Below are 22,584 nucleotides of genomic sequence, written 5' to 3'. Positions count from 1 at the left end.
TCCGGAGCCTTTGTGCTCCACTGTCTCTCAGATTAACTCATATGTTAACTCATGTTGATCTGTTCTGTACGACATCTATTGCACGTCTGTCCGTCCTGGAAGAGGGATCCCTCCTCAGTTGCTCTTCCTGAGGTTTCTACCGTTTTTTTTTTCCCCGTTAAAGGGGTTTTTTTGGGGGAGTTTTTCCTTATCCGCTGTGAGGGTCTTAAGGACAGAGGGATGTCGTATGCTGTAAAGCCCTGTGAGGCAAATTGTGATTTGTGATATTGGGCTTTATAAATAAAATTGATTGATTGATTGATTCGGGACCTCACGCAAATGCACAGTCACGGTGTGTGGGACCTCGTGCTGTATGCACAAACACCCATGGTCTTTGGGACTTCATGCAAATGCTCTATCATGGTCTGTGGGACCTCATGCTGTATCCTCTAACACCCATGGTCTTTGGGACCTCATGCAAATGCTCCATCATGGTCTGAGGGACCTCATGCTGTATGCACCAACACCCCAGGTCTCCGGGACCTCATGCAACACTTAAATTTTTTTGGTTCTTCACATGGTCTTTAGGACCCCAGTCTATGCACCCAAGGTCTACGGGACTTCATGCTCATACGTAGTAATTTCTTTTCGGTCATCGGACCATAATTTCTGTTTGTCAATGATGATTTTAATTTCTGTTTGGTCGCCGGACCTTATTTTACTTTCACCATTTTATCTGAGTTGTTCTCATGACCTTTGTCATGTTTTTGTTCAGTCTTATGACCTTTTATTTAATGTTTGGTCCTTGTTGACCTTTTATTATATTCTACATATATGCCCAGGTCACTACGACCTCACACCAGTCATGGTAATTTCAGTTTGGTCATCAGACCCTTTCTGTTGCTGTCATGCTGAAAATTGCTGCCTTTAACTTATGTTTGGTCGCCGGACCTTTGTCTTCCTTTTGCATTTTTACTTAAGTTGGTCTTCTGACCTTAATTTCTGTTTGGTCTTATGACCTTTTATTTCAGTTTGTCCTCATTGACCTTTTATTATGTTCAACATATAGACACTCCTGGTCACTAGGACCTAGCACCAGTCATGGTATTTTCAGTTTGGTCATCAGACCCTTAATTTCTGTTGCTGTCATGCTGAAAATTGCTGATGTTAATTTATGATTGGTCACCGGACCTTAATGTTTTGGGTTTTTTTTTTAACATTTTATCTAAGTTGGTCTTCTGACCTTAATTTCTGTTTGGTCTTATGACCTTTCATTTTAGTTTGTCCTCGTTGACCTTTTACCTTTGACCCTTTCTGGCCATCATTTCTGTTGTCACAGCTTACTTATCTCTGGCTTTATATCATTTGGTGGTTAGACCTCAACATGTTTCCTTGCTGCTTTCCTTTTCAACACTTATTTTGCATCTATCATCATCTACTTGTTGGTGGCTCCCTAGCTGTCATTCCAGACATATTGTCACCACACATTCCTCATGAGAGTTGTACTAATTTCATTCAGGGCTAATTTTTGTCATAGACTTAACTATGCAGATATCCATTCCATAGTCTTTCACATTTTGCTTAATGCGTGTTTCTCTAGCTGCGCATCTCCCCATAATTTTCTCTTTACTTATTTATTGCTGGTAAGGTAAAGATCACCTCAAATCAATTGGTTGGTTGTCCCTCTCCCTTCTTACACTTCTTTTGGGGGGGTTCCCTACTCAACTATGCATTCATCATCCTCCTTAAATCATACCACCTCTATGGGGTCTAATCGCCAAAGACTTTTCACATTTCGCATTCCTATGTGCACATGTTAATAAATATTATCAAATATTCTTTTTACTAGAAAAAAACATTTCTCTCCTGATTGAAATGAAGCTCAGCATAAGTTCAATCAGGAAGACTTTCTTTGTACAACTTTGTACAACATTTACAACTCTCTCCATCCCACTCCCCCTGCATCCTCTAATTAGCTGACTATGGTTGTTCACTCTTATGGTTGTTCACTTAGCCAATCAGGATGCCACTGCAAAATTTTATATCTGCTCTCTCTTCTGCTGCTGTCAGCCAACATTTTAGGCAGAATCTTCGTGCCCTCCTCCACCCTGTTCACCTCCAGCCATGGTATCCAGAGTCCAGGACAAGCTCAACAATGGCTCATTCTTCTACTCATCCAGATCACCAGCACTTCATCTTCCTCTCATCTCATCTTCACCACCTCTACCACCATCAGCATCTCAACCCCGCAGTGGTTCCCTATTCAACTATGGATTCATCACCCTCCTTAAATCATACCATCTCTATGGGGTCTAATCGCCAAAGACTTTTCACATTTCGCAGTCCTATGTGCACATGTTAATAAATATTCTTTTTACTATAAAAACGTGTCTCTCCTGATTGAAATCTATCTATCAGTTGAAAGCACATAGCACCTCAAACGCTCCCAGCTGGGCGTTTCCTGGGAACACCTGGCATTTTCAGCTTGGAAAAAAACCTTTGGTGGGCCCTAGATAGTGGAAATTAAAGTTGATATAGAAACTGCTACTATATCAACCAATCCAAAAAAATGTGGTTTCCTCATAATTAGCTGATGTTTATGAAAGAACTGACTTCTTTTTTTTTTCAGTAACTTCTGGTCTGTAATTTACTTTTTTTCTTAGCTTTATGAAATATATTAATTAAAATAATAAAATTTTGTTTGTCTGTGCAGAGGTATGAAGGTGATTGAGAACAGGGCACTAAAAGATGAAGAGAAGATGGAGCTTCAGGAGATTCAGCTGAAGGAGGCTAAACACATTGCAGAGGAGGCTGACCGCAAGTATGAGGAGGTGAGTTTTCTGCAGTATCATAGTCAGTGCATTTACATGGACAGTTTAACTCCACTTTCATTCGGAATGAAAGGCCATTCCAATTAAAAGTGGTCATGTAAACGGTTATTCTGAATCAAAAATGGTCATTCCGATTGAAAATTAAATCCAATTAAAGGGGGTGGTTTATTCCGCTTGTCATTCTGAATGAAAGAATTTTGTGTGCATGTAAACGCTCATTCAATTCAATTAAATTCAATTTTATTTATAAAGCCCAATATCACAAATCACAATTTGCCTCACAGGGCTTTACATCATACGACATCAGCGGATAAGGAAAAACTCCCCAAAAAAACCCTTTAACGGGGGAAACAGTAGAAACCTCAGGAAGAGCAACTGAGGAGGGATCCCTCTTCCAGGAGAGACAGACGTGCAATAGATGTCGTACAGAACAGATCAGCATTATAATAACAGTAATCTGTATGACACAATGAGACAGAGAGAGAGACAGAGAAAGAGAGAGATGCAGGACAGATGGTAATGACAGTAGCTTACAACAACATTAATGAAAGTAATAATATTATAATTATTCTGGCTACTGTGGTACAATATGTTTAAAGTATAATATCTGATAGTATACATATGTGACAATAATCATATGTGTATAATAACAGTAGAAGTATGACTAATGACAACAGCAGCAGCAGGAGGCATCTGGCAGGACCACGGCAGCAGCACAACCACACGCGTCAAACTATTCGGACACCGCTGCGATATGAGTTAACCTGCGAACCATTTCTCTTTAAGTTCATTCCGGTCTTTCTGCGCATGCTCGTTTCCTTGCCCTTCTGGCGCTATGACGTATATAGTGCGCATAGCAATGGGCTCAGATAGAGCAGTCTGACTCGTTGCACTCACCGGTATCCATATGCCAAAGCACGGTCTTCTATCTCCCTTCTTCGACCTTCTACCTCTTCTCCTCAACAGACTAAGCATTAGCAGAACAAGGTTGTTGTCGTATTACTGCTTCAAGAATATAACCTAAACAAGCCTGAAAAAGGCACTAAGAACAGCATCATCAAGCATCTTGTTATCCGGGGCAAGGACTACAGTGTTTTCTTCCGGTAAACGTAAACATGTAACATCCACCCCGCCCCCTATCTAATCAGAAACCTTCCCTGCCCCAAACCTTGCGCAGACCCGAATAAAGGCGATTAAACTGATCTCCCATGTAAACCCTTATTCAGAATGAATATTTCTCATGTAAACTACCTGGAAAAACTTTAATTCCGAATGATTTCATTTAGATTTATTTCATTCTGAATGAGAAGCCATCATGTAACCGTACCCAGTATCTCATGAGTGAGAAGCTCCTAATGATGCTCAACATATATGTACCGCTGCAATGGTGATTTTTATATGTATTATGGCAGTATTAATATAGCCATACAACCAATGTTCTTGCTTCACAATAAGCCAATAATATGTGCAATGGATAAATGTTAAGTGACACTGAGATCAGCACTCTTACTGACCAGTCGACATAAAAAAGTAAAGAAGGCACATTTAACTGTGGCTATAAAGGAGTTGATTATGTTTTAATGTCTGTGATGTATGAAACCTTATAATATACATATGTATAAAATTCCATTTGCCCAGGTGGCTCGTAAGCTGGTAATTGTAGAAGGAGAACTGGAGCGTACAGAGGAGAGGGCAGAGCTGGCTGAGGCGTGAGTATCTATAACGTTTACCTTACACCCCATTGTCTTCTTATAAGATTTGACTTTTCTATGTGCTTTTTAGTAATAAGGCCAGATCACTCGGTGGAAGAATAAGAACTGAATGTCCAGAAAAACTGCAAGATGAGTTACAAAGTCAAGCTTCTCAGCTGTCAGGTGTCACAACATCCTAACTACTTTTACAAAGTAGAATGTATTTGCTGACTTCTGCTTGTGTGGTCAGTTTGATTTTAGATACAGCAACGTACTGTTTTTTAAACAGTGCAACCAGGGCCAGACTGGAAAAAATCTTTCAGGGCGGGAAATATAGGGCGAAATATAGCCCCAGTCAGACCACTTTTTAGGCAGGGGGTCTGGAAGTCTGCTATCAGGAATATTTTACTTCAAATACTTATTTTCCTGCATTCTGGTGAATTTGAGTGCATGTTAAACACAAAAACTAAGGAGTCAACAGCTACTTAGTACAATGTGCATCAAATAAAACCCAAGGTACATATCATGAAGAAGGGAGACAACCCAAGGACTAACCCTTTACCCTAACCAAGCTAACCCTTTATTAAATAATTTGCTATTTAATAATCATTTCATATATAAATTCAAATATCTCACCTGAAGGGTGGTCTGAAGTATTTGGCTTCTCTTGCTCATTTCTCATTTTAGCAAACCATCATCTTCAAGAGCCTTTCTTCTTTTATCTCACTCCCTCTCTGCTCCCCTCTTCCTCCTCTTTCCACCACAACCCATTTTAAAGCGCCCCCAACCTTTCTGTGCTTGACTGACTGCTTCAGGAGCATTTCACAATGTGTGATGCCTTCCCAGCACTCCCAAAGAATAAAGTTTTTTAGCTGTGGCCCATTTAGTGGGCCAGGCCACTGGAAAAACTTCCGCTATTCCCAACAGCCAATCTTGGCCTGTGTGCAACTCTAAATTGATCTAATGTTCTTACTGACATCTGTGTTTTGTCTCTTCTCTTCCCTGAAATCCAAACTAAACAAGTAAATGTGCTGAACTGGAGGAGGAACTGAAGAACGTCACCAATAACCTGAAGTCTTTGGAGGCCCAGGCTGAGAAGGTAGGTCCAGGATATAGTACTCAGACCAGCAGGCACAGCATGCTTTTGTTATTCTGCAAATACACACAGGAAACAAATTAAATGAAATAAATTAGTGGAGAAACACAAGAAAAGCTATCCTTGGCCCAATTCCAATTCCCTTTCCTTGGTCCTACGCCTAGTTTTGGAGTGCCCTCAACTGAGTAGTGGCCCTTCAGAAAAGAGCAACAAGGGTAAGGTTTGATATCTTAAAGCAACACCTTTCTGGATATTTTACACTTTTCTTTGTGTAGGTTAAAATGCTATTAATAAGCTGAGGGCACACTAAAACGTAAGTCAATTCCACCAGAAATAAAAAGTCATCATTATACCATTCTCATATTGTTCTAAAAAAAACTCAGACCAATCACTGACCGAATGCAATGATTGGTCTGAGTTTTCTCCTGTCCTGTCTGTCTTCCCCACGTGGAGGCCTCCGACTGACGTAACTGCTCGCGCAGCATCTCCCCACTATGAACACGGTGCAACAATAAGTAAATTCTTAAGTGCAATACAGTTGCAAGTTTCTAACAGACATTAGAAACCGCTGCAGAGATCTAACGCTACAACCAAGAGAGCTCAGGATGTGTAGCAAGCTTGGCCTGCTACGTCGAGCTAGCCATGAGATGACCGTGGTTTCGCCTGGAGCTGTCCTGACGGGGAGACGCCGGCAGCGCTGTGACAGGACACAGAAGCAGAGGAAGCACGGAGGGGTTAGCTCTAGGCTAAGAGCTAATCCCATCAAACCAGCTCTTCCCAGCGGCCTTCTGGCGAACGTCCACTCGCTGGACACGAAAATGAATTACATCTGACTGTGGAGATCCAATCACCAAGGAGTGAGGGACTGCTGCGTCCTTGTGTTCACTGAGACATGGATGAATGGTAACATATCAGACTCCGGTGTTGAGCTAATGGGGCTAACACTACATAGAGTAGACAGGGAGGCTGCATCATCTGGTAAGCTCAGGCAATATACACAAACAATTTATGGTGCTGTGATGTGAAGAGGATCTCACAGTTCTGCTCTCAGGATGTGGAGTTTTTGACTGTGAAATGTCGACCCTTTTCATCCTACTATTGCACCATATGTTCTCTCTTATATGTTGCACGAATTGTTTTTAAATGTTTTGTTTCTTTTTGTTTGGGGTATGCTAAATGCCGCATGCCAGTTGCTAATGGCTAACATTAGCCTACTGTAGCATAGCCTCTGAAACATTAACGTTATCTTCCTTGTGCGTTTCAACTTACTATTAACGTTAACGCTACTATCTAACGTTAACTGTAACCTTATTCTAAAACTCATTAGTCATCACTGACTGAGTTTTAAAACTCCGGGGTTGCATTTGTAATGTCACACTCACTGTCCTCTTCTGTGTATCAAACGTTACCTTGCCAACGCCTACGTCTTTCATAGACGTAATAGGGACGTATTGGAGGAGGGGGGAGTAGGCCGTTGGAGGGAGGTGGAGTTGCAGGAGGAGAGGGATGGGACTTTGGAGGGAGGCGGGAGTTGTGGATGTTCAAATTTTTTCTAAGTGCGGTGTGAAATGCAAGAAAGGTAAGAGTTGCTTCAGCCTGGGAAATGGGATGCCACTTGTTACATCGTCAGTAGCCGACAATAGCACATACATAACACACCGGCAACAAGGCTCGGGGTCTTCCCATTCTGGACGTTGGTTTCTACAGTGCCACTTGCAAGTGTGTTGTTTTTCATCATACTCTGTTTGATGAATACAATGGCTGGACAGTGTGTTGACAATAACTTACCAGGGTGTTAGATATAACACTAACATTACCTGTGTCTGTTATGTGCACGTTAACATTTTAATGTTGCTAATTATGCTTGGTTGATGTTTCAACCACGCAACAGACCCCTCCAAGGCTGTAAGATGAAGCAAACACCAAAGTGCCAAAAATTGCAGTTCTTTGAATGACCACTTGAGGCTGGCTCTATAAGCCAGTCAGTCCCCGTAGACCTCTATATTAAAATGCCCAACTTTACAGGAAAAATAAACATGTTTACAGCCTGGCATTAAAAAAAGGTTTTGGTCTCTACAGCTAATGTCCTCCTTCATGACAAATGCACAGGGGGTGAATATTTATATACCTCTACCATTTACATTTTATTAAGGCTTAAAGTGACAGGCTGTCTGTGAGGTGTTGCTACACTCTATGAGTCGGATCCACCCCTTGCCTCTCCACAGCTTGACCTTCATGTCCAAATATGGTCACTTCTGGCTCCAAAAAAATAAGATGGTAACAGCCAAAATGCTGAACTGGAGGAGTCTTTTCAAAATAAACTTCCTTACCACAGGAAATCTTGTTTCTGCTGGTTAAAGGCATACTGTCTCATTTTACAATAAATGTCCAATATAGATTTACTTCATGTTTAGCTTTACTTCCTCAGGATTAGGCAACATAAGTACGTGGTCATGGTTACGTTAAAATAAGTATGTTCTTGACTTTTGTGCTGTAAACTGCTATATGTCACATGACATATGTGACATACTACGCTAAGCTCTTAAAATAACTCAACGTTGATTTAAGGTTTCACATTGGACAGGACCAGCAGTCTCCTGATTTATTTGACACATCCACCAACTGTCCCTCCCACTTTTATTTACACTTCTTACAGAAGCTAAAGGGTGTCTCAGTGCATCATCATTATCTGACACCAAAGGGCAACTGACCAAGCATCAGTATTTGACTGGATGGGAGTGAGAACGGGTTGAAGAGATAGAGAGGGAGGAGTGGTGTCAACACAGCAATAAGAAAGAAAAAGAGTTGTTGAAAGGAAAAACAAAGATGATCACACAGCAATTATCTTCTTTGTGATGAAATTTCACATTATTTACTACTTAGCCTGCATACTGTAAGTCAAGTGAAGTCAACTTTATTTATATAGCACTTTAAATACAAACTGAGTTCATCCAAAGTGCTCTTACAGCACACACACAGTAATGATAACATATCATTACCGTTATTATTGCACCTGTAGCAAAAACTTGCTGTTTTTATACTGTCACCATATTGTGACAGTAACAGCAACAATGACAATCACGTTGTGTGCAATTAAAGGCCAGTGAGTGACAGTGTGTTTTAAAATGACTCTTGAAAATGTCAGTGGTGGGGGAGAATTGAAAGAATTCCAAAATCTTGGGGCAGCAACAGTGAAAGCCCTGTCGCCATAATACTTAGTCCTGGATGTTGCGACAGACAGAAGTCTTTGGTCAGATGATCTCAGTTCTCTCACAGGCCTCTAGTTTCGCAGACCGGGCGAGGCGGAGGCGGAGGCGCAGCACACTTGCGCTTCGCCAACTGGGTGTGGCCAGGCGGATTTTGCAAGTTTGGCACACCGTGTGCGCTGCCGCAGCTACTCCTCTTTCCCACCTCCGTCCCTCCTACCTGCGCAAGTCGGAAAGAGGGAGGAAAGAAGGCATGGAGTGGGTTTTACACAGCCAATTCACATCACACCAATCAAATGAGCCCCTCTCCTTGCCCTTAAATGCGCCCTGCGGAGGCGTAATGAGAGTTTGCTCAATTCGCCATAGCAGAAGAGAGCAGCAGCGTCAGACGGCCAATCTTCTCCCAGGAGGAAACTGATATTTTGGTCCAGGAGGTCCAAGCTTGCAGTGTCCGAATATACGGAAGTGCAAATGGACCACCACGGGCTGATGATGCAAAGGTAGCCTGGGAGGAGGTCACCACAATTGTAAATCAATGTTGCGTTTCTCTCATGCACGCGCTCTCTCTTTCTCTCTCGCAGTCTCACTCTGTTTATTTTCTTTTGACTTTTCTAAGATGACAGATGCTGAATATATACTGCCTATCTGATGCTGTGGCTGTTTGTGGTTGGCTGAGAGGGATGTGAACTCATTAGTTTGCAGCTGTGTTAATCAAATCAGGTTGGGTTTCCATTACATGTGCCAAACATGCCAAACGGTACCAATCCCCTTTGATCTGACATCAGATGTGATGGGACAGTCGATTTAGAGATACATTTATGTGCTAATTGCAGATAGTTGCATTGAATAGCGGTTTTTGTGGGTATTTATTGCATCGTTAATGTGCCTGACATTCTGGAGACCTGCCTGTGAGGTTTCGGTGACGGGTGCCCACTGTCCGCCGGTCAGCCAAACTGCCACTGCACCGGCTGCGCTCCGCCTGCGCTGACAGTAGACCTGGTTTCAGCTGGCGAGCTTTTAGCACACCTTCGGTGAAGCATTTTGGCACGAAAATGTCACTGCGCTAAGCTGGATCTGTCGACACCTCCCCGTGCTGCGCCGCCACACCCATCTCAGCGCACCTCAGTCTGCCAAACTACCAAACTGAGCGTGCCTCAGGTTGCGCTGCTCGAAACTAGCTCTGCGCGGGGTTCGCCACCCTGCGGCACACCGGGAAACTAGAGGCCACATTGTGATATGGGGAGAGGACCTCTATTTAACACATTGTAGACAAACATTAGAATCTTAAAATATAGTCTACTCTGTAGCTAATAGGCAGCTGGTATAAGGAGGCAAGAATGGAGGTAATGTGCTTCCTTTTTTTTTTACATTGTTAAAACTCTTGCATTTTGGACTTGTTGAAGGATAAACAAGACTTAGTAATACCATAATACTAATGAGTTGCAATAATTGAGGTGGGAGGATATGAAGGAGTGGATGACTTTCTCCATGTCAGAAGTACAAAAAATTAATCTGAGTTTGAAGATGGTGCGCGGCTGCATGAAACTTAATTTTACAACTTGATTGATTTGTTTGTCAAATTTGGGGGGGGGGCAATGGGTCAAGATGAAGAGAAATAATGCTGGTCAAGTGCTGTTCTCCAAATAAAATAAAAAATTAAAGCTGCAAGCAGCGTTGGGCGGGACCTCGGGCTCACGCCGTTTCGGTCTCCAGCTCACGTAGACAGTTAAAGACATAAGTTGTAGACGATTTTAGACCCCTCTCCGCTCTAGCTCACAGCTGACAATTTCTCCACATTTGCGCATGTTACTTTCAGAGGCACTAGCTCACTTCCTGTTGGATTTAGGGCAGGGTGTCAGTGTGTGTTTTGTAGGTATGGATGAGACGAACAAGCCAGTTTTGGTTTGATCTTTCTATGACATTCCTACGGGCCACAGCGGCTATTTTAGTGTGTCTAGGTGGCGCTAGAGTGCCCATTTTGGCACTTTTGGAGTCAATTTTTTTCCTTTTATCAAATTTTTCTGCCTTCAGCCGAGGTCCCTAAAAAATTACAGCCACCCAGGATTTGATGTCATGAAGACAGTTATTGAGGTCACTTAGTTTGTTGATGTTGTTTGGCTCTAGGGGAGGTAGATCTCTGTGTCATCCGCATAACAGTGAAAAGATACATTATGTTTTTGAATAATTTATCCTAGCGGAAGTAAATAAATGGAGAAGAGGATTAATTTCTTCTTTCTTCAAAAAGTTGATATGAGACGCATGCCAAATTGCTTTCACATGGATTTGCATCTGAATTACGTTGTTTCTCAACACAGTACTCTCAAAAGGAGGACAAGTATGAGGAAGAGATCAAGATCCTCACTGACAAGCTGAAAGAGGTGAGCAATAACGAATGGTGACCTTAAGATATAGTTTTTTTTCTTTACAACCTGTCCTATACTGTTAAGGATTTCAGTAAGATGCTAAAGGTTGACATACCATTGCCTATTCCGTGTATTATAGTTTGTTTACCTCAGATGCAATCTGATCAGACTTGCTCTTTGTCATCGCAGGCTGAGACCCGAGCTGAGTTTGCTGAGAGATCTGTAGCCAAGCTGGAAAAGACTATTGATGATCTGGAAGGTTGGTGGAACTACACTACACTACACTACACTACACACTACAGTTTTACTCATAAGTGCACCCTTTAAACAGTCCAGCTGACAAAAGTAAATGTTGGCATTGTTCATTTCTGCAAACCACGGATATGTTACATTTGTCTGTTTCATACATATCATATTAACATTTCTAAAGTGACAGGTCAAATGACATGTATATGTAATTGTGACAAGAACACCCCTAGAGGTCCTGTGTCCATGCCTCGAGAGGTCAGAGCCAAATGTGATCCAAGGAGGCTCATTAGGTTAGGATAACAACGCAACATTAGGGTTAGGGTTTCTGATCTTCCTACTGCACCTTGGAAGAAAGTGGGAAAAGATTTGTTTCATTGCAAAAGGGAAAGATTATTTGTTAGTAACTGATTATTATTCAAACTTTCCAGAAATTGCTCAACTCACAAATGCAACTGCCAACAGTGTAACCACTCATGTCAAGTCCATCTTTGCTCGGCATGGAATACCAGAGACTGTAGTTAATGAAAATGGTCCATGTTATAACTGTAGAGAATGGCAGCAGTTTGCAAAACAATATGGTTCCACCATGTCACATCCAGTCCCCAGTATGCACAGGCAAATGGCAAACCTGAAAAGGGAGTGCATATCATCAAGCAGCTTTTGAAGAAGGCCACAGACAGTAAGTCAGATCCTTATCTAACTCTGCTGAGCTACAGGTCTGCCCCCTTGACTGTGGTCTGTCCCCAGCAGAACTTTGGATGAGTCGCAAGTTATGCACAACCCTGCCCTGCTACACAGAGGTTAAACAGAGACCGGCGATACAGATAAAAGTGGAGAATCTGAAATGGAAACAAACAGCATTACGACTAGTCGCCTAAAGCTCTCAGACCACTTGCAAAGAATGATGTGGTGAGAATCCAAGACAAGGATGCTTGGAACAGGAAAGCTACTGTTCTTTAGGAAGCAGGACCAAGGTCCTATGAAGTGAGAACTGAGGAAGGACATGTGCTCAGAAGGAACCGTCAACACCTTCTGAGAACCAAAGAGACTTTTCAAGAGACACTGTGTGGTGATGCAGATGGAAAGGATGCTATGTCACACGCAGACACGGTGCCTGACTTAAAATCAGATGGGCATGTGCAGGCGAAGATAAGTGATGTTTCCACAGAGTCGCCTGTATTGAGGAGATCTGAACGTCAGATCAAAAGACCAGGTAGACTTGATCTTTAAAGCAGTATATTCATCTAAAAGAGCTTGGTGTTAATTGAAAACATGTTGAAATGTTCAACAAAGACAAGCTGGAGAAGATAAAAAAATGATGATATAAAAAGAAAATGTTGTAATTTTGATGATGATAGTTTTGAATTACAACACTGATATTATCCATGTGTGTTAAGGCAAGTGTTTTCTTTTGTTCGTTGTTCATAACTTCAAAGAAAGGGGGATGTGTTGCTATGCAGTTATTTAAGTGTATTACCAGAGGTGACCCGTTATTTTTTACATAAACACCTTTACGTACTGTCATACAACTAATCATCTCTCCGAGCAAAGTTTTGACTGTAAGATTGGTTTAAGATTGGCTCAGAGAAGGACAAGGCTTGTTTCGAACTATCTGGATCCTGGTCAGGAAAACCTCCCTGAATGGTTCATTTAACTGAATTAGATAAAAGCTTAAGGGACTCTCCTTGCTTTTCTAGACATTCGACCACTCAAAGGACTTTCACAGTACCTGTCACTTTCACCAATTTACACACACATTCATACACTGGTGCACCTGCTACTCAGTTTTTAACCAATCAATGCACTCACATACTGGGAGCAAATTGAGCTGGGGATTGAACTGCCAACCTTCTGATAAGTGGACCACTCACTCTACCTCCTGGGCCACAGCCACCCCCAAGTTCTTCAGAAATTGTAATACCTACCAACTTGGGGCTACAAACCTTGAATCTCTGTGTCCCTGGAGCAGGTGACTCACTCATGGCACCACCAGGAAGACAAAGAGACAACCTGATTTCACAGAAATACGTGAAATGACCACAACCTCTTAACACCGCATTCCGTGGTGGCAGCAGTAATCGGTTGAAATTACATGCCGGCACCATGGAAACAATGACGACGTAAAGTCAATTAGGATCCTTTTTCGTGATGGACACACGGATTCCCTGATTCAATAACGTCACGTCAACCTCGTTTTCCTCAATGATATCTTTAACATTCCTGTATACACACAAAAACACGGAAGTGTCCTTGATAACTTAACAATATGACAGGTTAATGTCAAGGTCATAAAATAAAATAAATGTATTTTGCCAGCTTTTGATAGCGTAGGGCTTTAAGAGCATTGTGCTGTGGGCCGATGGGGCGTGTTCCACTACTGTTTTGTAGCTACTGTCTGACGTGTGTGGGCTTCATTCCATTTCAGATTGCTGTCTGTCTGCCGTAACCTAATCGAAATGCCACTAATAAATAAATAAATAAATAAGAAGAAAAAAATAAGACTGAGCACGGAAGAACCAGAGAGGAAACACCATCACATGGAGTGTCTGCATTGGGAGGCGGCCGCCGCGGCAACCCGGCCACCCTCTACTCCACCAGGGGAGAGCGGACCCCAAGCCAGCTCCACAGAACCAGCGGCCGCTGGTTTTTCATAAAATGAAAAAAATCAAAACTTTGTCATAGAGCTAAACCAAATACATCATTGGTAAGGTCTCAACCTGTAGAGTAACATATGTCAGTATGAAGATTCTACATGGCTCCTGCTTTCAGCCATTCGCCTTTGAACCTTGACCTCAGTGCATGTTTGAAGGCTTATAACTCAGCAACAAAAGGGGGTACAGACATGGGACCAACTGTTATAGAGAGCTCTTGACCTCAACAATCATGTGAGTGTAGTCAACAACTGGGGGTGCTGTCAGATATGGGTAAAATATGGATAAAATACATTTTTCACCCATTTAGAAATTAGATATTTAAAATCTGATTACACAAGTGTGTTTACCATCCTCTTAAAGTCCACAGTGTACTCTCAATTCAGTATTTACAACTTCCAAATCTAGGAAAAACACTTATATTTTTTAAAAACTACAATTCCCTGGGACTGCACCATGCAGTTTGATACATATCAGCAACATAGCTGTAGTTCTTCTGATTTGCAAAGTAGGGTTCTAAATGGGGTTGTAAAAAGATATATCTACCTAATATATCTAATATCCAGTAAAGCTGAACTAGTTATTACACTGCACCTAGATGAACTATGTTAAGAAAAAGTGCAGATGTTGGCTAATTTTCAATATTTTAGCTAACACGCTAGAAACGGCGTTTTTGGGACGGTAGGTTTGTTTGCGGCTTATAAAATAGAGTTGTAAAATAGGGTCATAAAAAGATAGATCTACTGAATATATCTAATATCTAGTAAAACTGAACTAGAAATGACACTGCACATAGATGAACTATGTTTAAAAAAAAAAAGCAAGGATGTTGGCTAATTTCAGATATTTTAGATAGTATTCTACAAACGGCATTTTTGGGACGGTAGGTTTTTTGCAGTTTGTTGTAAAATAGAATCGTAAAAAGATACATCTACTGATTATATCAAGTGTCTAGTAAAGCCGAACTAGTAAAGACACTGCACCTAGATGAACTATGTTAAGAAAAAGTAAGGATGATGGTTAATTTCAGATAATTTAGCTACTATGTACTACTGTAGAAATGGCATTTTTGGGACTGAATATTTGAATAGGCCTATATCAAATATCTAGTACAGCCAAACTATCATGTATAATTATCATTATTATTGGTGGGAAATTATAACAGAGGAATATATTTGCCATTTTAATATCAAGAACACTTTAGTGTTTTTGTGTATAGAGGACGTTGTTGAATCAGGGAATCCGTGTGGACACCACGACAATGGATCCTAACTGACTTTACACTGGCATTGTTTCCGTGGTACCGGCACGTAATTTCAACCCATTATGTGCTGCCACCATGGAATGCGGTGTTAAGAGTTCGTGGTCATTTAGGAAGTGAATTCACCTGTCTTTATAGCCATATTTAAACCAATAGTTGAGGTGCATCCAGATTGTTTTTAATCATATCACTCTGAATCAAATTGCGTTTTAAGTGTAACATATAAGAAACAATCAGCTTTAGTTGTTTTTGATGTAGTTGTGTAGAACTGCATTGTATTGACTGGTCTCTAACATTATGTTTCCCCATTTCCACACTGGGTGTGGACAAATATTGTCCAAAAGTTTAACCCGGGTTCTCACCAGGGTTTAAGTTTCTATTTATGCTAGTCATTGCAATACATTTAAATGCAGTTATATTTTTCTGGTCACTAAAAGTCAACCCGGTCTCACTCCAAAGTCGTCCAGCGCTTGGTCAGTGACTCTCAGCATCAGACACCGATAAAAAAAAAAGCTGTCCTTTCATGTCGACATGATATGCAGCCAGTCTCCATTATACTATAATGGCATCCTGTGGCATCAGGGGGAAATGTCGCAGGTCAACAATGTAAGTTCAGGGCTTGACGCTAACTTTTTTCCCAAGGAGCACATGTGCTCCTAAGTTGAAAAAGTAAAGAGCTTAAGAACTTTAGGGGCACAATTTAAACTGATCAAATAATGTGTTTTCCGTAATAAACATGATGCAAATAGACATTTACAAGCAAAATTATTTAATGAATTTGTATACAAAATGTACAGAAAGGTAAAATCATCAAGTTTTGAAAAAGTATTGCAATTTAATTTTGTCTTTAATGTTATTATCTTATATATATTATCTTTGCAATATGATTATCTTATATAATGTTATTACTATCCTAAAACATTCTCCAGGTCCTCTGAAACTCTGCAGGACTTATTTCTACCCTGCCCAGCAGCGGTACCGTGGCAAACAGTCCCTAACTGCAGGGAGAACGGAGCCTCTTTTCCAGGGGTCCCTCTTCTCCGCCACACTTTGACTTATTCCCACCCAGCCGACAGCCTGGCCGTGGAGAAAGGTCCCTAACTGCATCAATGAGTGATTAACATAGGGGGGATCAAAATAAAATAAATAAATAAGATAAAAATCAATCAGCCACCCTCCTCCCCTGACAGTCCCTTCATAAGTAAAGAACAGTCCCTAAAGTGCGGTGAGGTTTGTGGACCGTTACCTGCCACAAGAGAGAAATGTGAACAGCTCGTTTCTCCTCCATGCTACATACCTGTGTGCCGCCACGGCTCGGTTGTCCAGGTACTACTGGGCAGTCATGACACCAACGAAAGAGGAAATTACTGGACCTAGAGTCAGACTTCTCTGTCGCAGTAAGCCATTATCTTGCGCACTATGATCCTCCGCCATATTCCTGTTTGTGACCCCCGTTCAACCCACAACCGCCGTGATAATTGGGGCGCCCCAGCGCCCACTCCACTAACTTGACGTGGAAATGAGTGGTAGTCTAGAAAACTGGCGAGGTTTCTTTTTTTTTTTTCTTTTTTGTGGAGAGCGCTCGTGCACCCTCACATAGATTGCGCCCTGGGCAGTCGCCCACATTGCCCATAGCAAAAACCATCCCTGCCTCCAACACACTTTGACTTATTTCCACCCCGCCGACAGTGGGACTTATATTCATTATGCCGACAGTGGCTTAGAAAACCGCCCATAACCGTGTTACACGGGGAAGAGGGAAGAGGGAAGGCGGCTGGAGTTCCTTCAATATTTGCGGTTAGATTATCATATTTTTTTACTGACAAAAATATAGGCTGCTTCGGCTGATTTTTTTATGCGCACATGTGCCCCTAAATATTTTTTACAATTCGCACACACCTATTTTTAGTCGCAAATGCGAGTGAAACGCTCGCACTGTCGAGCCCTGAGGTTACAGGGTGAAAGTCCAAGTAGGATGGGTGGAACCACCGACTTTCACCCAGGAGGCCGGTGTTCACTTCCTGTGTGATTGTAAAGCCAAACACAGTTTTTTCCCCCAAAACCAACTACATGCTTTTGTTGCCTAAACCCAACCTCGTGTGTGTGTCAATTCGTGGTGTTGTACCGACGTAGTACTCTTTTGAAAGAGACTGTATGCAAAGTGTACATTTCCTATGAAAACATAAGTGTATTTTGAAAACAGACCATGCATGCAACAGGCTGAAGTTGACATGGCGTCCCAGAATGTCAACAACCAAGTTGGAAAGTCCATGACCAAACGGTGATATATAACGAGGTCAGGGTGAGAATGTGTTGTAATAGTTGTTATTATCACATTTTCCACCAGATTAATTTCAGTCTCTCTGTTACATTTTTCCCTTTTCCTTTGCCACACACTTTTTCTTGGTCTGTGTGTGGACATATACAGATGAGCTTTATGCACAGAAGCTCAAGTACAAAGCCATCAGTGAGGAACTGGACCACGCCCTCAATGACATGACCTCTATGTAAGTAGTGATTTGTGTCATTTCTGAGTGAGAAGCTTGTGAAGCCTGCCAGTGTGACATTCCTTTATCAAAAATAACTTAATTGTGTACTGCTCTGTCTCCATGTTGAGCAGTTCATTGTCACTAAAGAAGATGGCAGTGTTGTATTTCTGTATGTTAAGTGAATGGAACAGAGGCAAGACAACACCAATCAATTCTTATGACTGACACGTCTGTCAGTTCTTAGGCCTACAAGTCAGTACTGCAAGACACCACCACAAACACAAACAAATGTGTTTTATTCATCAAAGACAGGAATAACTTAATGCATCACATTCACTGAATTTACAAGAAGGGACAAATAATTCAGAATTTGTCATGGACAACATTTCATAATGCCTGGTTCACACTACACGACATTTCTGACCATTCTGACGGTCGCTATGTCACACCTGGTGATTGTCATAAAATCGTGCCGTGACTTGGCTGACAGACTTGACAGACGACACGATGGTCCATACCAATCATGCCAGTCCTCTTTCACGACATGTGCAAGATGTTTTTGGGTTATTCTTGTCGTATTTTTATTATCATTACATTTATTTCAGTTACTGTTTCTGTTCAAGTACCAGCCGAAATGTTTTTGTAGTAATGTAAAAAGTGCCACCAGATGTCAGGAGCTACATTTGAATACTGCATGCAAACACACAATTCACTGAATCCTCCACAAGTTCCTGCAAATATTTCACAATAAAAGCCTTTTTAGAAAATAAAGGAATTCTCTACATCGAAGTTATAATGGGCTTCTATTTTTATACAGATGTAGGAAGTGTTGAGTTTGAAATGGCGGCGCGATGCATTAACTTTATGAAGGCAACGGGAGTGGATAAAAAGTAAAAATATAAAAATACAGAGAGAATAATAAATAACGGCCCGTTTATAATAGAGTCTGTTTCAAATGAAGCTGATAGCCTCTGCAGTTTGGTAAATAAAGACCCTGGCCACTATTTTTTTTATTTTTCTTACTGTATGTCTGTCTCCATTCATGAAGAAATAACATTCTATGCTAGCTTGATGCTAATGGCAGTACTCACCAAGTTGCTTAAGTGCCTCTGCTGTTTCACCCCATCATTTTCTCTGTTGTGGTAACATCCCTAGTAATCTCGCCACCAGACAATCAGAGATCTCCGCCTTCTGATAGTTTGGGAACACTCCTTTCTAAAGTGTGTTTAACACACTGGAGAAAACGGCTGGCAACAAAGCAACACCTCTTGCATTTTTGAAAAGGACACGCCCTCCCGGAAAAGTGCACTCCCCCTTTTCTCGTCCGCAAGGAAACAAACACACAGAGAGCTTGAAAATGGATGCCGAGAGATTTAACTCCGTTTTATCAAACGTGTGCTCAGTCCACAAGATTGTGGAAACAAAGGACTTACAGCGACTTTGTTTAAAACTGTATCCGCCCACCTAAACACAAAATCAGGGAGAAAGACATCAGTCTTTAGTTAAGCAAAGCGTCTAAAGACTGACTTGTGAGTCTACATCCCTGGAGGAAATATCAAAAAGGCTGCTGAGGTGTTGTTGTTGTACAGTTGTCCGCAGCAGCAGATCACTCTGTGTTCCTATTGGTTAGAGTGACAGCTGTGATGGGAGCAGTCGTGAACAACAAAAAGAAAATCAAACATGCTAGACTTTCTGTTGGAACGTCATGAGGCCTCCCAGACCTAGCATCAGTTGTCGTCTACCATGACACCCTACACAAGATGAAATGATGGATTATCGTCGTTCACGATCCATGCCAACACTGTACGTCACTGCGTCGGGCTATAATGGGGCTGATATTGTGTAGTGTGAACCAGGCATAGGGTTGATAAAGTTTTCCTTCACTCACAAAATTCAGCAATTTTTAAAGGAGTCTGGTATTTTCTCCCCGGATGACAAAGGAGTATATTGTATTTACTGCCCAGTGTAAATATATATATATATATATATATATATATATATATATATATATACATATATATATATATATATTTTTTATTTACTGCCCAGTGTAAATATATATATATTTACACTGGGCAGTAAATACAATATAAAAAAAGTTCAAAAGTACTAGCATTTTGCAGAATGGCTCATATCTGAATAATATAGATTATAGTATTGGATTATAATTGTTGCAATAGATAAATGTGTTGCAGTAAAAAGGACAGCACCTACCTCTGAGAAAAAGTGGAGCAGGAATGTAAACTAGCATAATGTGGAGATACCCCCTTAAAGAGCTCCAGGCTAAGCCAAAAATGTCCTCAAAGCCTAGTTACGCCCCTTTAGCTCTACATGAAATTATTAAACAGAGCACAGTTATAGTTTACAGTCATAAAGAACACTTATATTAACCTGCATAAAAAACTGGCCATGGAGAACAACAGATATCACGACTGCCCTCCCCCCATTCAAGCAGTGTAGAACCTGGCCTACCTTTGCCCACAATAATCATGTAGTGAAAATCTGATATCATGCCAGCCCTAATCTGGATATTGTTTAACATTTGGACAATTTTCTTTTCCTAAGCGTCATCACCATATAAAATTTCGTATTCCTGGAAAGTCAAAGTCTCCCAGGCATTGAAAAGCCTGGTATGAAAAGTTTGTTAGCAATTTTTTATTTCTGATTAGAACCATAACAAAATTAAAATTGGCTAAATAAATCAGTTGAAAGACTGAACTTTGTATACAAAATAAATTGAAAGCTTTATGAGGCCCCTCTCACGCCTTAAAGACACAAAACAGTTTAGTCTGCCCTTTTTGTCTCTGAACACAGCTAGAGCTGAGTGAGCTACTGCTTATGCTGCTGGAGCCCCAATGTACCCATCGTGTCTTTTCCCAAGAAAGGGAAACAAGGGTTCCAAAAAAGAAAAAGAAACAAAGGACACTGACTTTGGAAAAAGGAAAAAAAAAGGTATATGTGAGAGATGTGGTTCAAGAAAGGAAGGGCAGAGGGCCTGTTAGGGACCAAGCAAAAAGGCAAAAGGACAAAGGTGTAAAAGGGAAAATTGTTTTTAATATGTTTAGCAAAAATGCCAAAAATACAGGGATCCCAAATAACTCAAGTAACTAGAAAAAAATAAGCTACAAAATCTAGGGCCCAAAATCAAAAGGAGGTCAACCAAGCAATAAAGAACTAAAGCTTCAACCTAACACAACATAACTAAACACCAAACTGACCTCACTTTAAATGACCCACGAGGGGGTTATATAGACTCAGACTAGACCTAGACAGAAACAGGGGGAACTTGACTGACAGTAACAACATTAAACATTCAACAAACTTAAAGATACCTAAATATAAACAACCTATCAAAAGCAACTATATACAAAGAAATAATTAGCTTACAACAAATGAAAACAAAAAGGCAAACAAAGAGATTTTTGGAGAATTTCAAATGGAGTCCCCCCTTCTTCAATCTCCATCCTGGCTCCTTCCACTTCCTGTGGGCTGTCCTTAAAAGGCCCTCTTGCTCAGGCCTCCAGCCTTTTGCCTGTAGAGCTCGGAGAAACAAACAGTAAGTATTAATTGCAACTTAAAGACCATGCGATAGAATGTTAACTAGTGATGGTGAAATCGAAGCTTCATGAAGCATTAAACCACTTTGACACACCTGCTTCAAGGATGACACACTGCTTCGAAGCATTTCATACAGTCAGAAGAGTGACATCTGCTGGCCGTGTGTCAGAACTGCATCTAAGTGGAAGACCTGGAAAAGCCTCAAGACTGCCTGTCACGAGGCCTAGCTCCCGGTAGTCACGTGATTGTGGGCGTGCCGAAGCAGGGATCGAAACACTGCCTCGGAACACTTGCGCTTCAAAAGATCAATACTGTGTCGAGCAAACTGGCTCGAGCGTAACATCACTAATGTTAACCAAATTGTCTGCACCCAAATTAGAAAACAAACTGTCAAAATGAATAAAGTGTGTGGTATGAATATAAAAGACTATGTGTAATGTCATTATTTCATAAAATGTCTGAGTGTAGAAGGTGTAAAAGTGTAAAAGAATACTAATACTGGTGGGCAGCAACTGATGCGGCCGCCGCATCATTGTGCATAGGGCCCAGAATTTGGTGTTATGCCCCTTTATGTGTGATCATGCAAGAGCTTTGCAGTACTTATTTACAAATTGAAAGTGACAAATGTTTGTATAATGTGATGATGCCACATTTACTTTCTCTGTGAAATGGGTCCCTGGCTGACTGACAGGTAAGGATTGAAAAGCTCAGCTGTGACAAACTCTACTCATCCATGAAAAACCTGTTGAATGGCCTTCTGCTGACTGTTGCTTGCATTTTGGAGGTATGGTTAGTTAGGACATACATTTCAACTCTGTCTCTTGCTTCTTGTGTTTCCAGCTAAATGTCCAGAAGCTCCACCATCCTTTCAGGCTGTGGTTTCAAGACTTGGTCTTTTGGTGAACATCGCCTCTGGGCTCAGTCTGTCCCTCTCCCCTCCCTCACTCCCCTTTATTCCATCTCAGCTCTCTTTCCTCAACTGTTAAAACTGTTAGAATGTGTTTGTGCCTGTTGTACTTTGTTTTCAACACTTTAATGTGCTGAACGTGCTCCTTTTCACAATTGTTCTGTAGTCATCCAATAGCCAGTTTTCATTCTGTGTTTTCTGTTTCAGGATGTTTTTGTCTAATTTCACTCTGCATTGTTCTTCTGTATCATTTGTTCTGTACCCAAATTATACAAGAGAGGGAAGAAAGCTTGAGTTAATGCA

At 41.2% G+C, this 22,584-nt stretch overlaps 1 protein-coding gene across 1 annotated transcript in view; it reads left to right on the top strand.

The window, feature by feature from the left end:
- LOC125904294 (tropomyosin alpha-3 chain) overlaps positions 1-22,584 on the top strand; it is a 74,009-nt gene extending 51,425 nt beyond the window's left edge. Inside the window, exons 4-10 of the mRNA XM_049601629.1 lie at positions 2,693-2,810; positions 4,449-4,519; positions 5,525-5,600; positions 11,119-11,181; positions 11,356-11,425; positions 17,756-17,834; positions 22,215-22,584. Of these exons, the coding sequence (XP_049457586.1) occupies positions 2,693-2,810; positions 4,449-4,519; positions 5,525-5,600; positions 11,119-11,181; positions 11,356-11,425; positions 17,756-17,834; positions 22,215-22,218 (481 nt within the window). The 3' untranslated portion in view covers positions 22,219-22,584. The remainder of the gene's footprint in view (positions 1-2,692; positions 2,811-4,448; positions 4,520-5,524; positions 5,601-11,118; positions 11,182-11,355; positions 11,426-17,755; positions 17,835-22,214) is intronic.

The sequence above is a fragment of the Epinephelus fuscoguttatus genome, linkage group LG17, assembly GCF_011397635.1.
Source record: "Epinephelus fuscoguttatus linkage group LG17, E.fuscoguttatus.final_Chr_v1".
Taxonomy (NCBI): Eukaryota; Metazoa; Chordata; class Actinopteri; order Perciformes; family Serranidae; genus Epinephelus; species Epinephelus fuscoguttatus.
The sequence above is the reverse complement of the archived record's forward strand: the minus strand, read 5'-3'. Positions and strand labels throughout refer to the sequence as shown.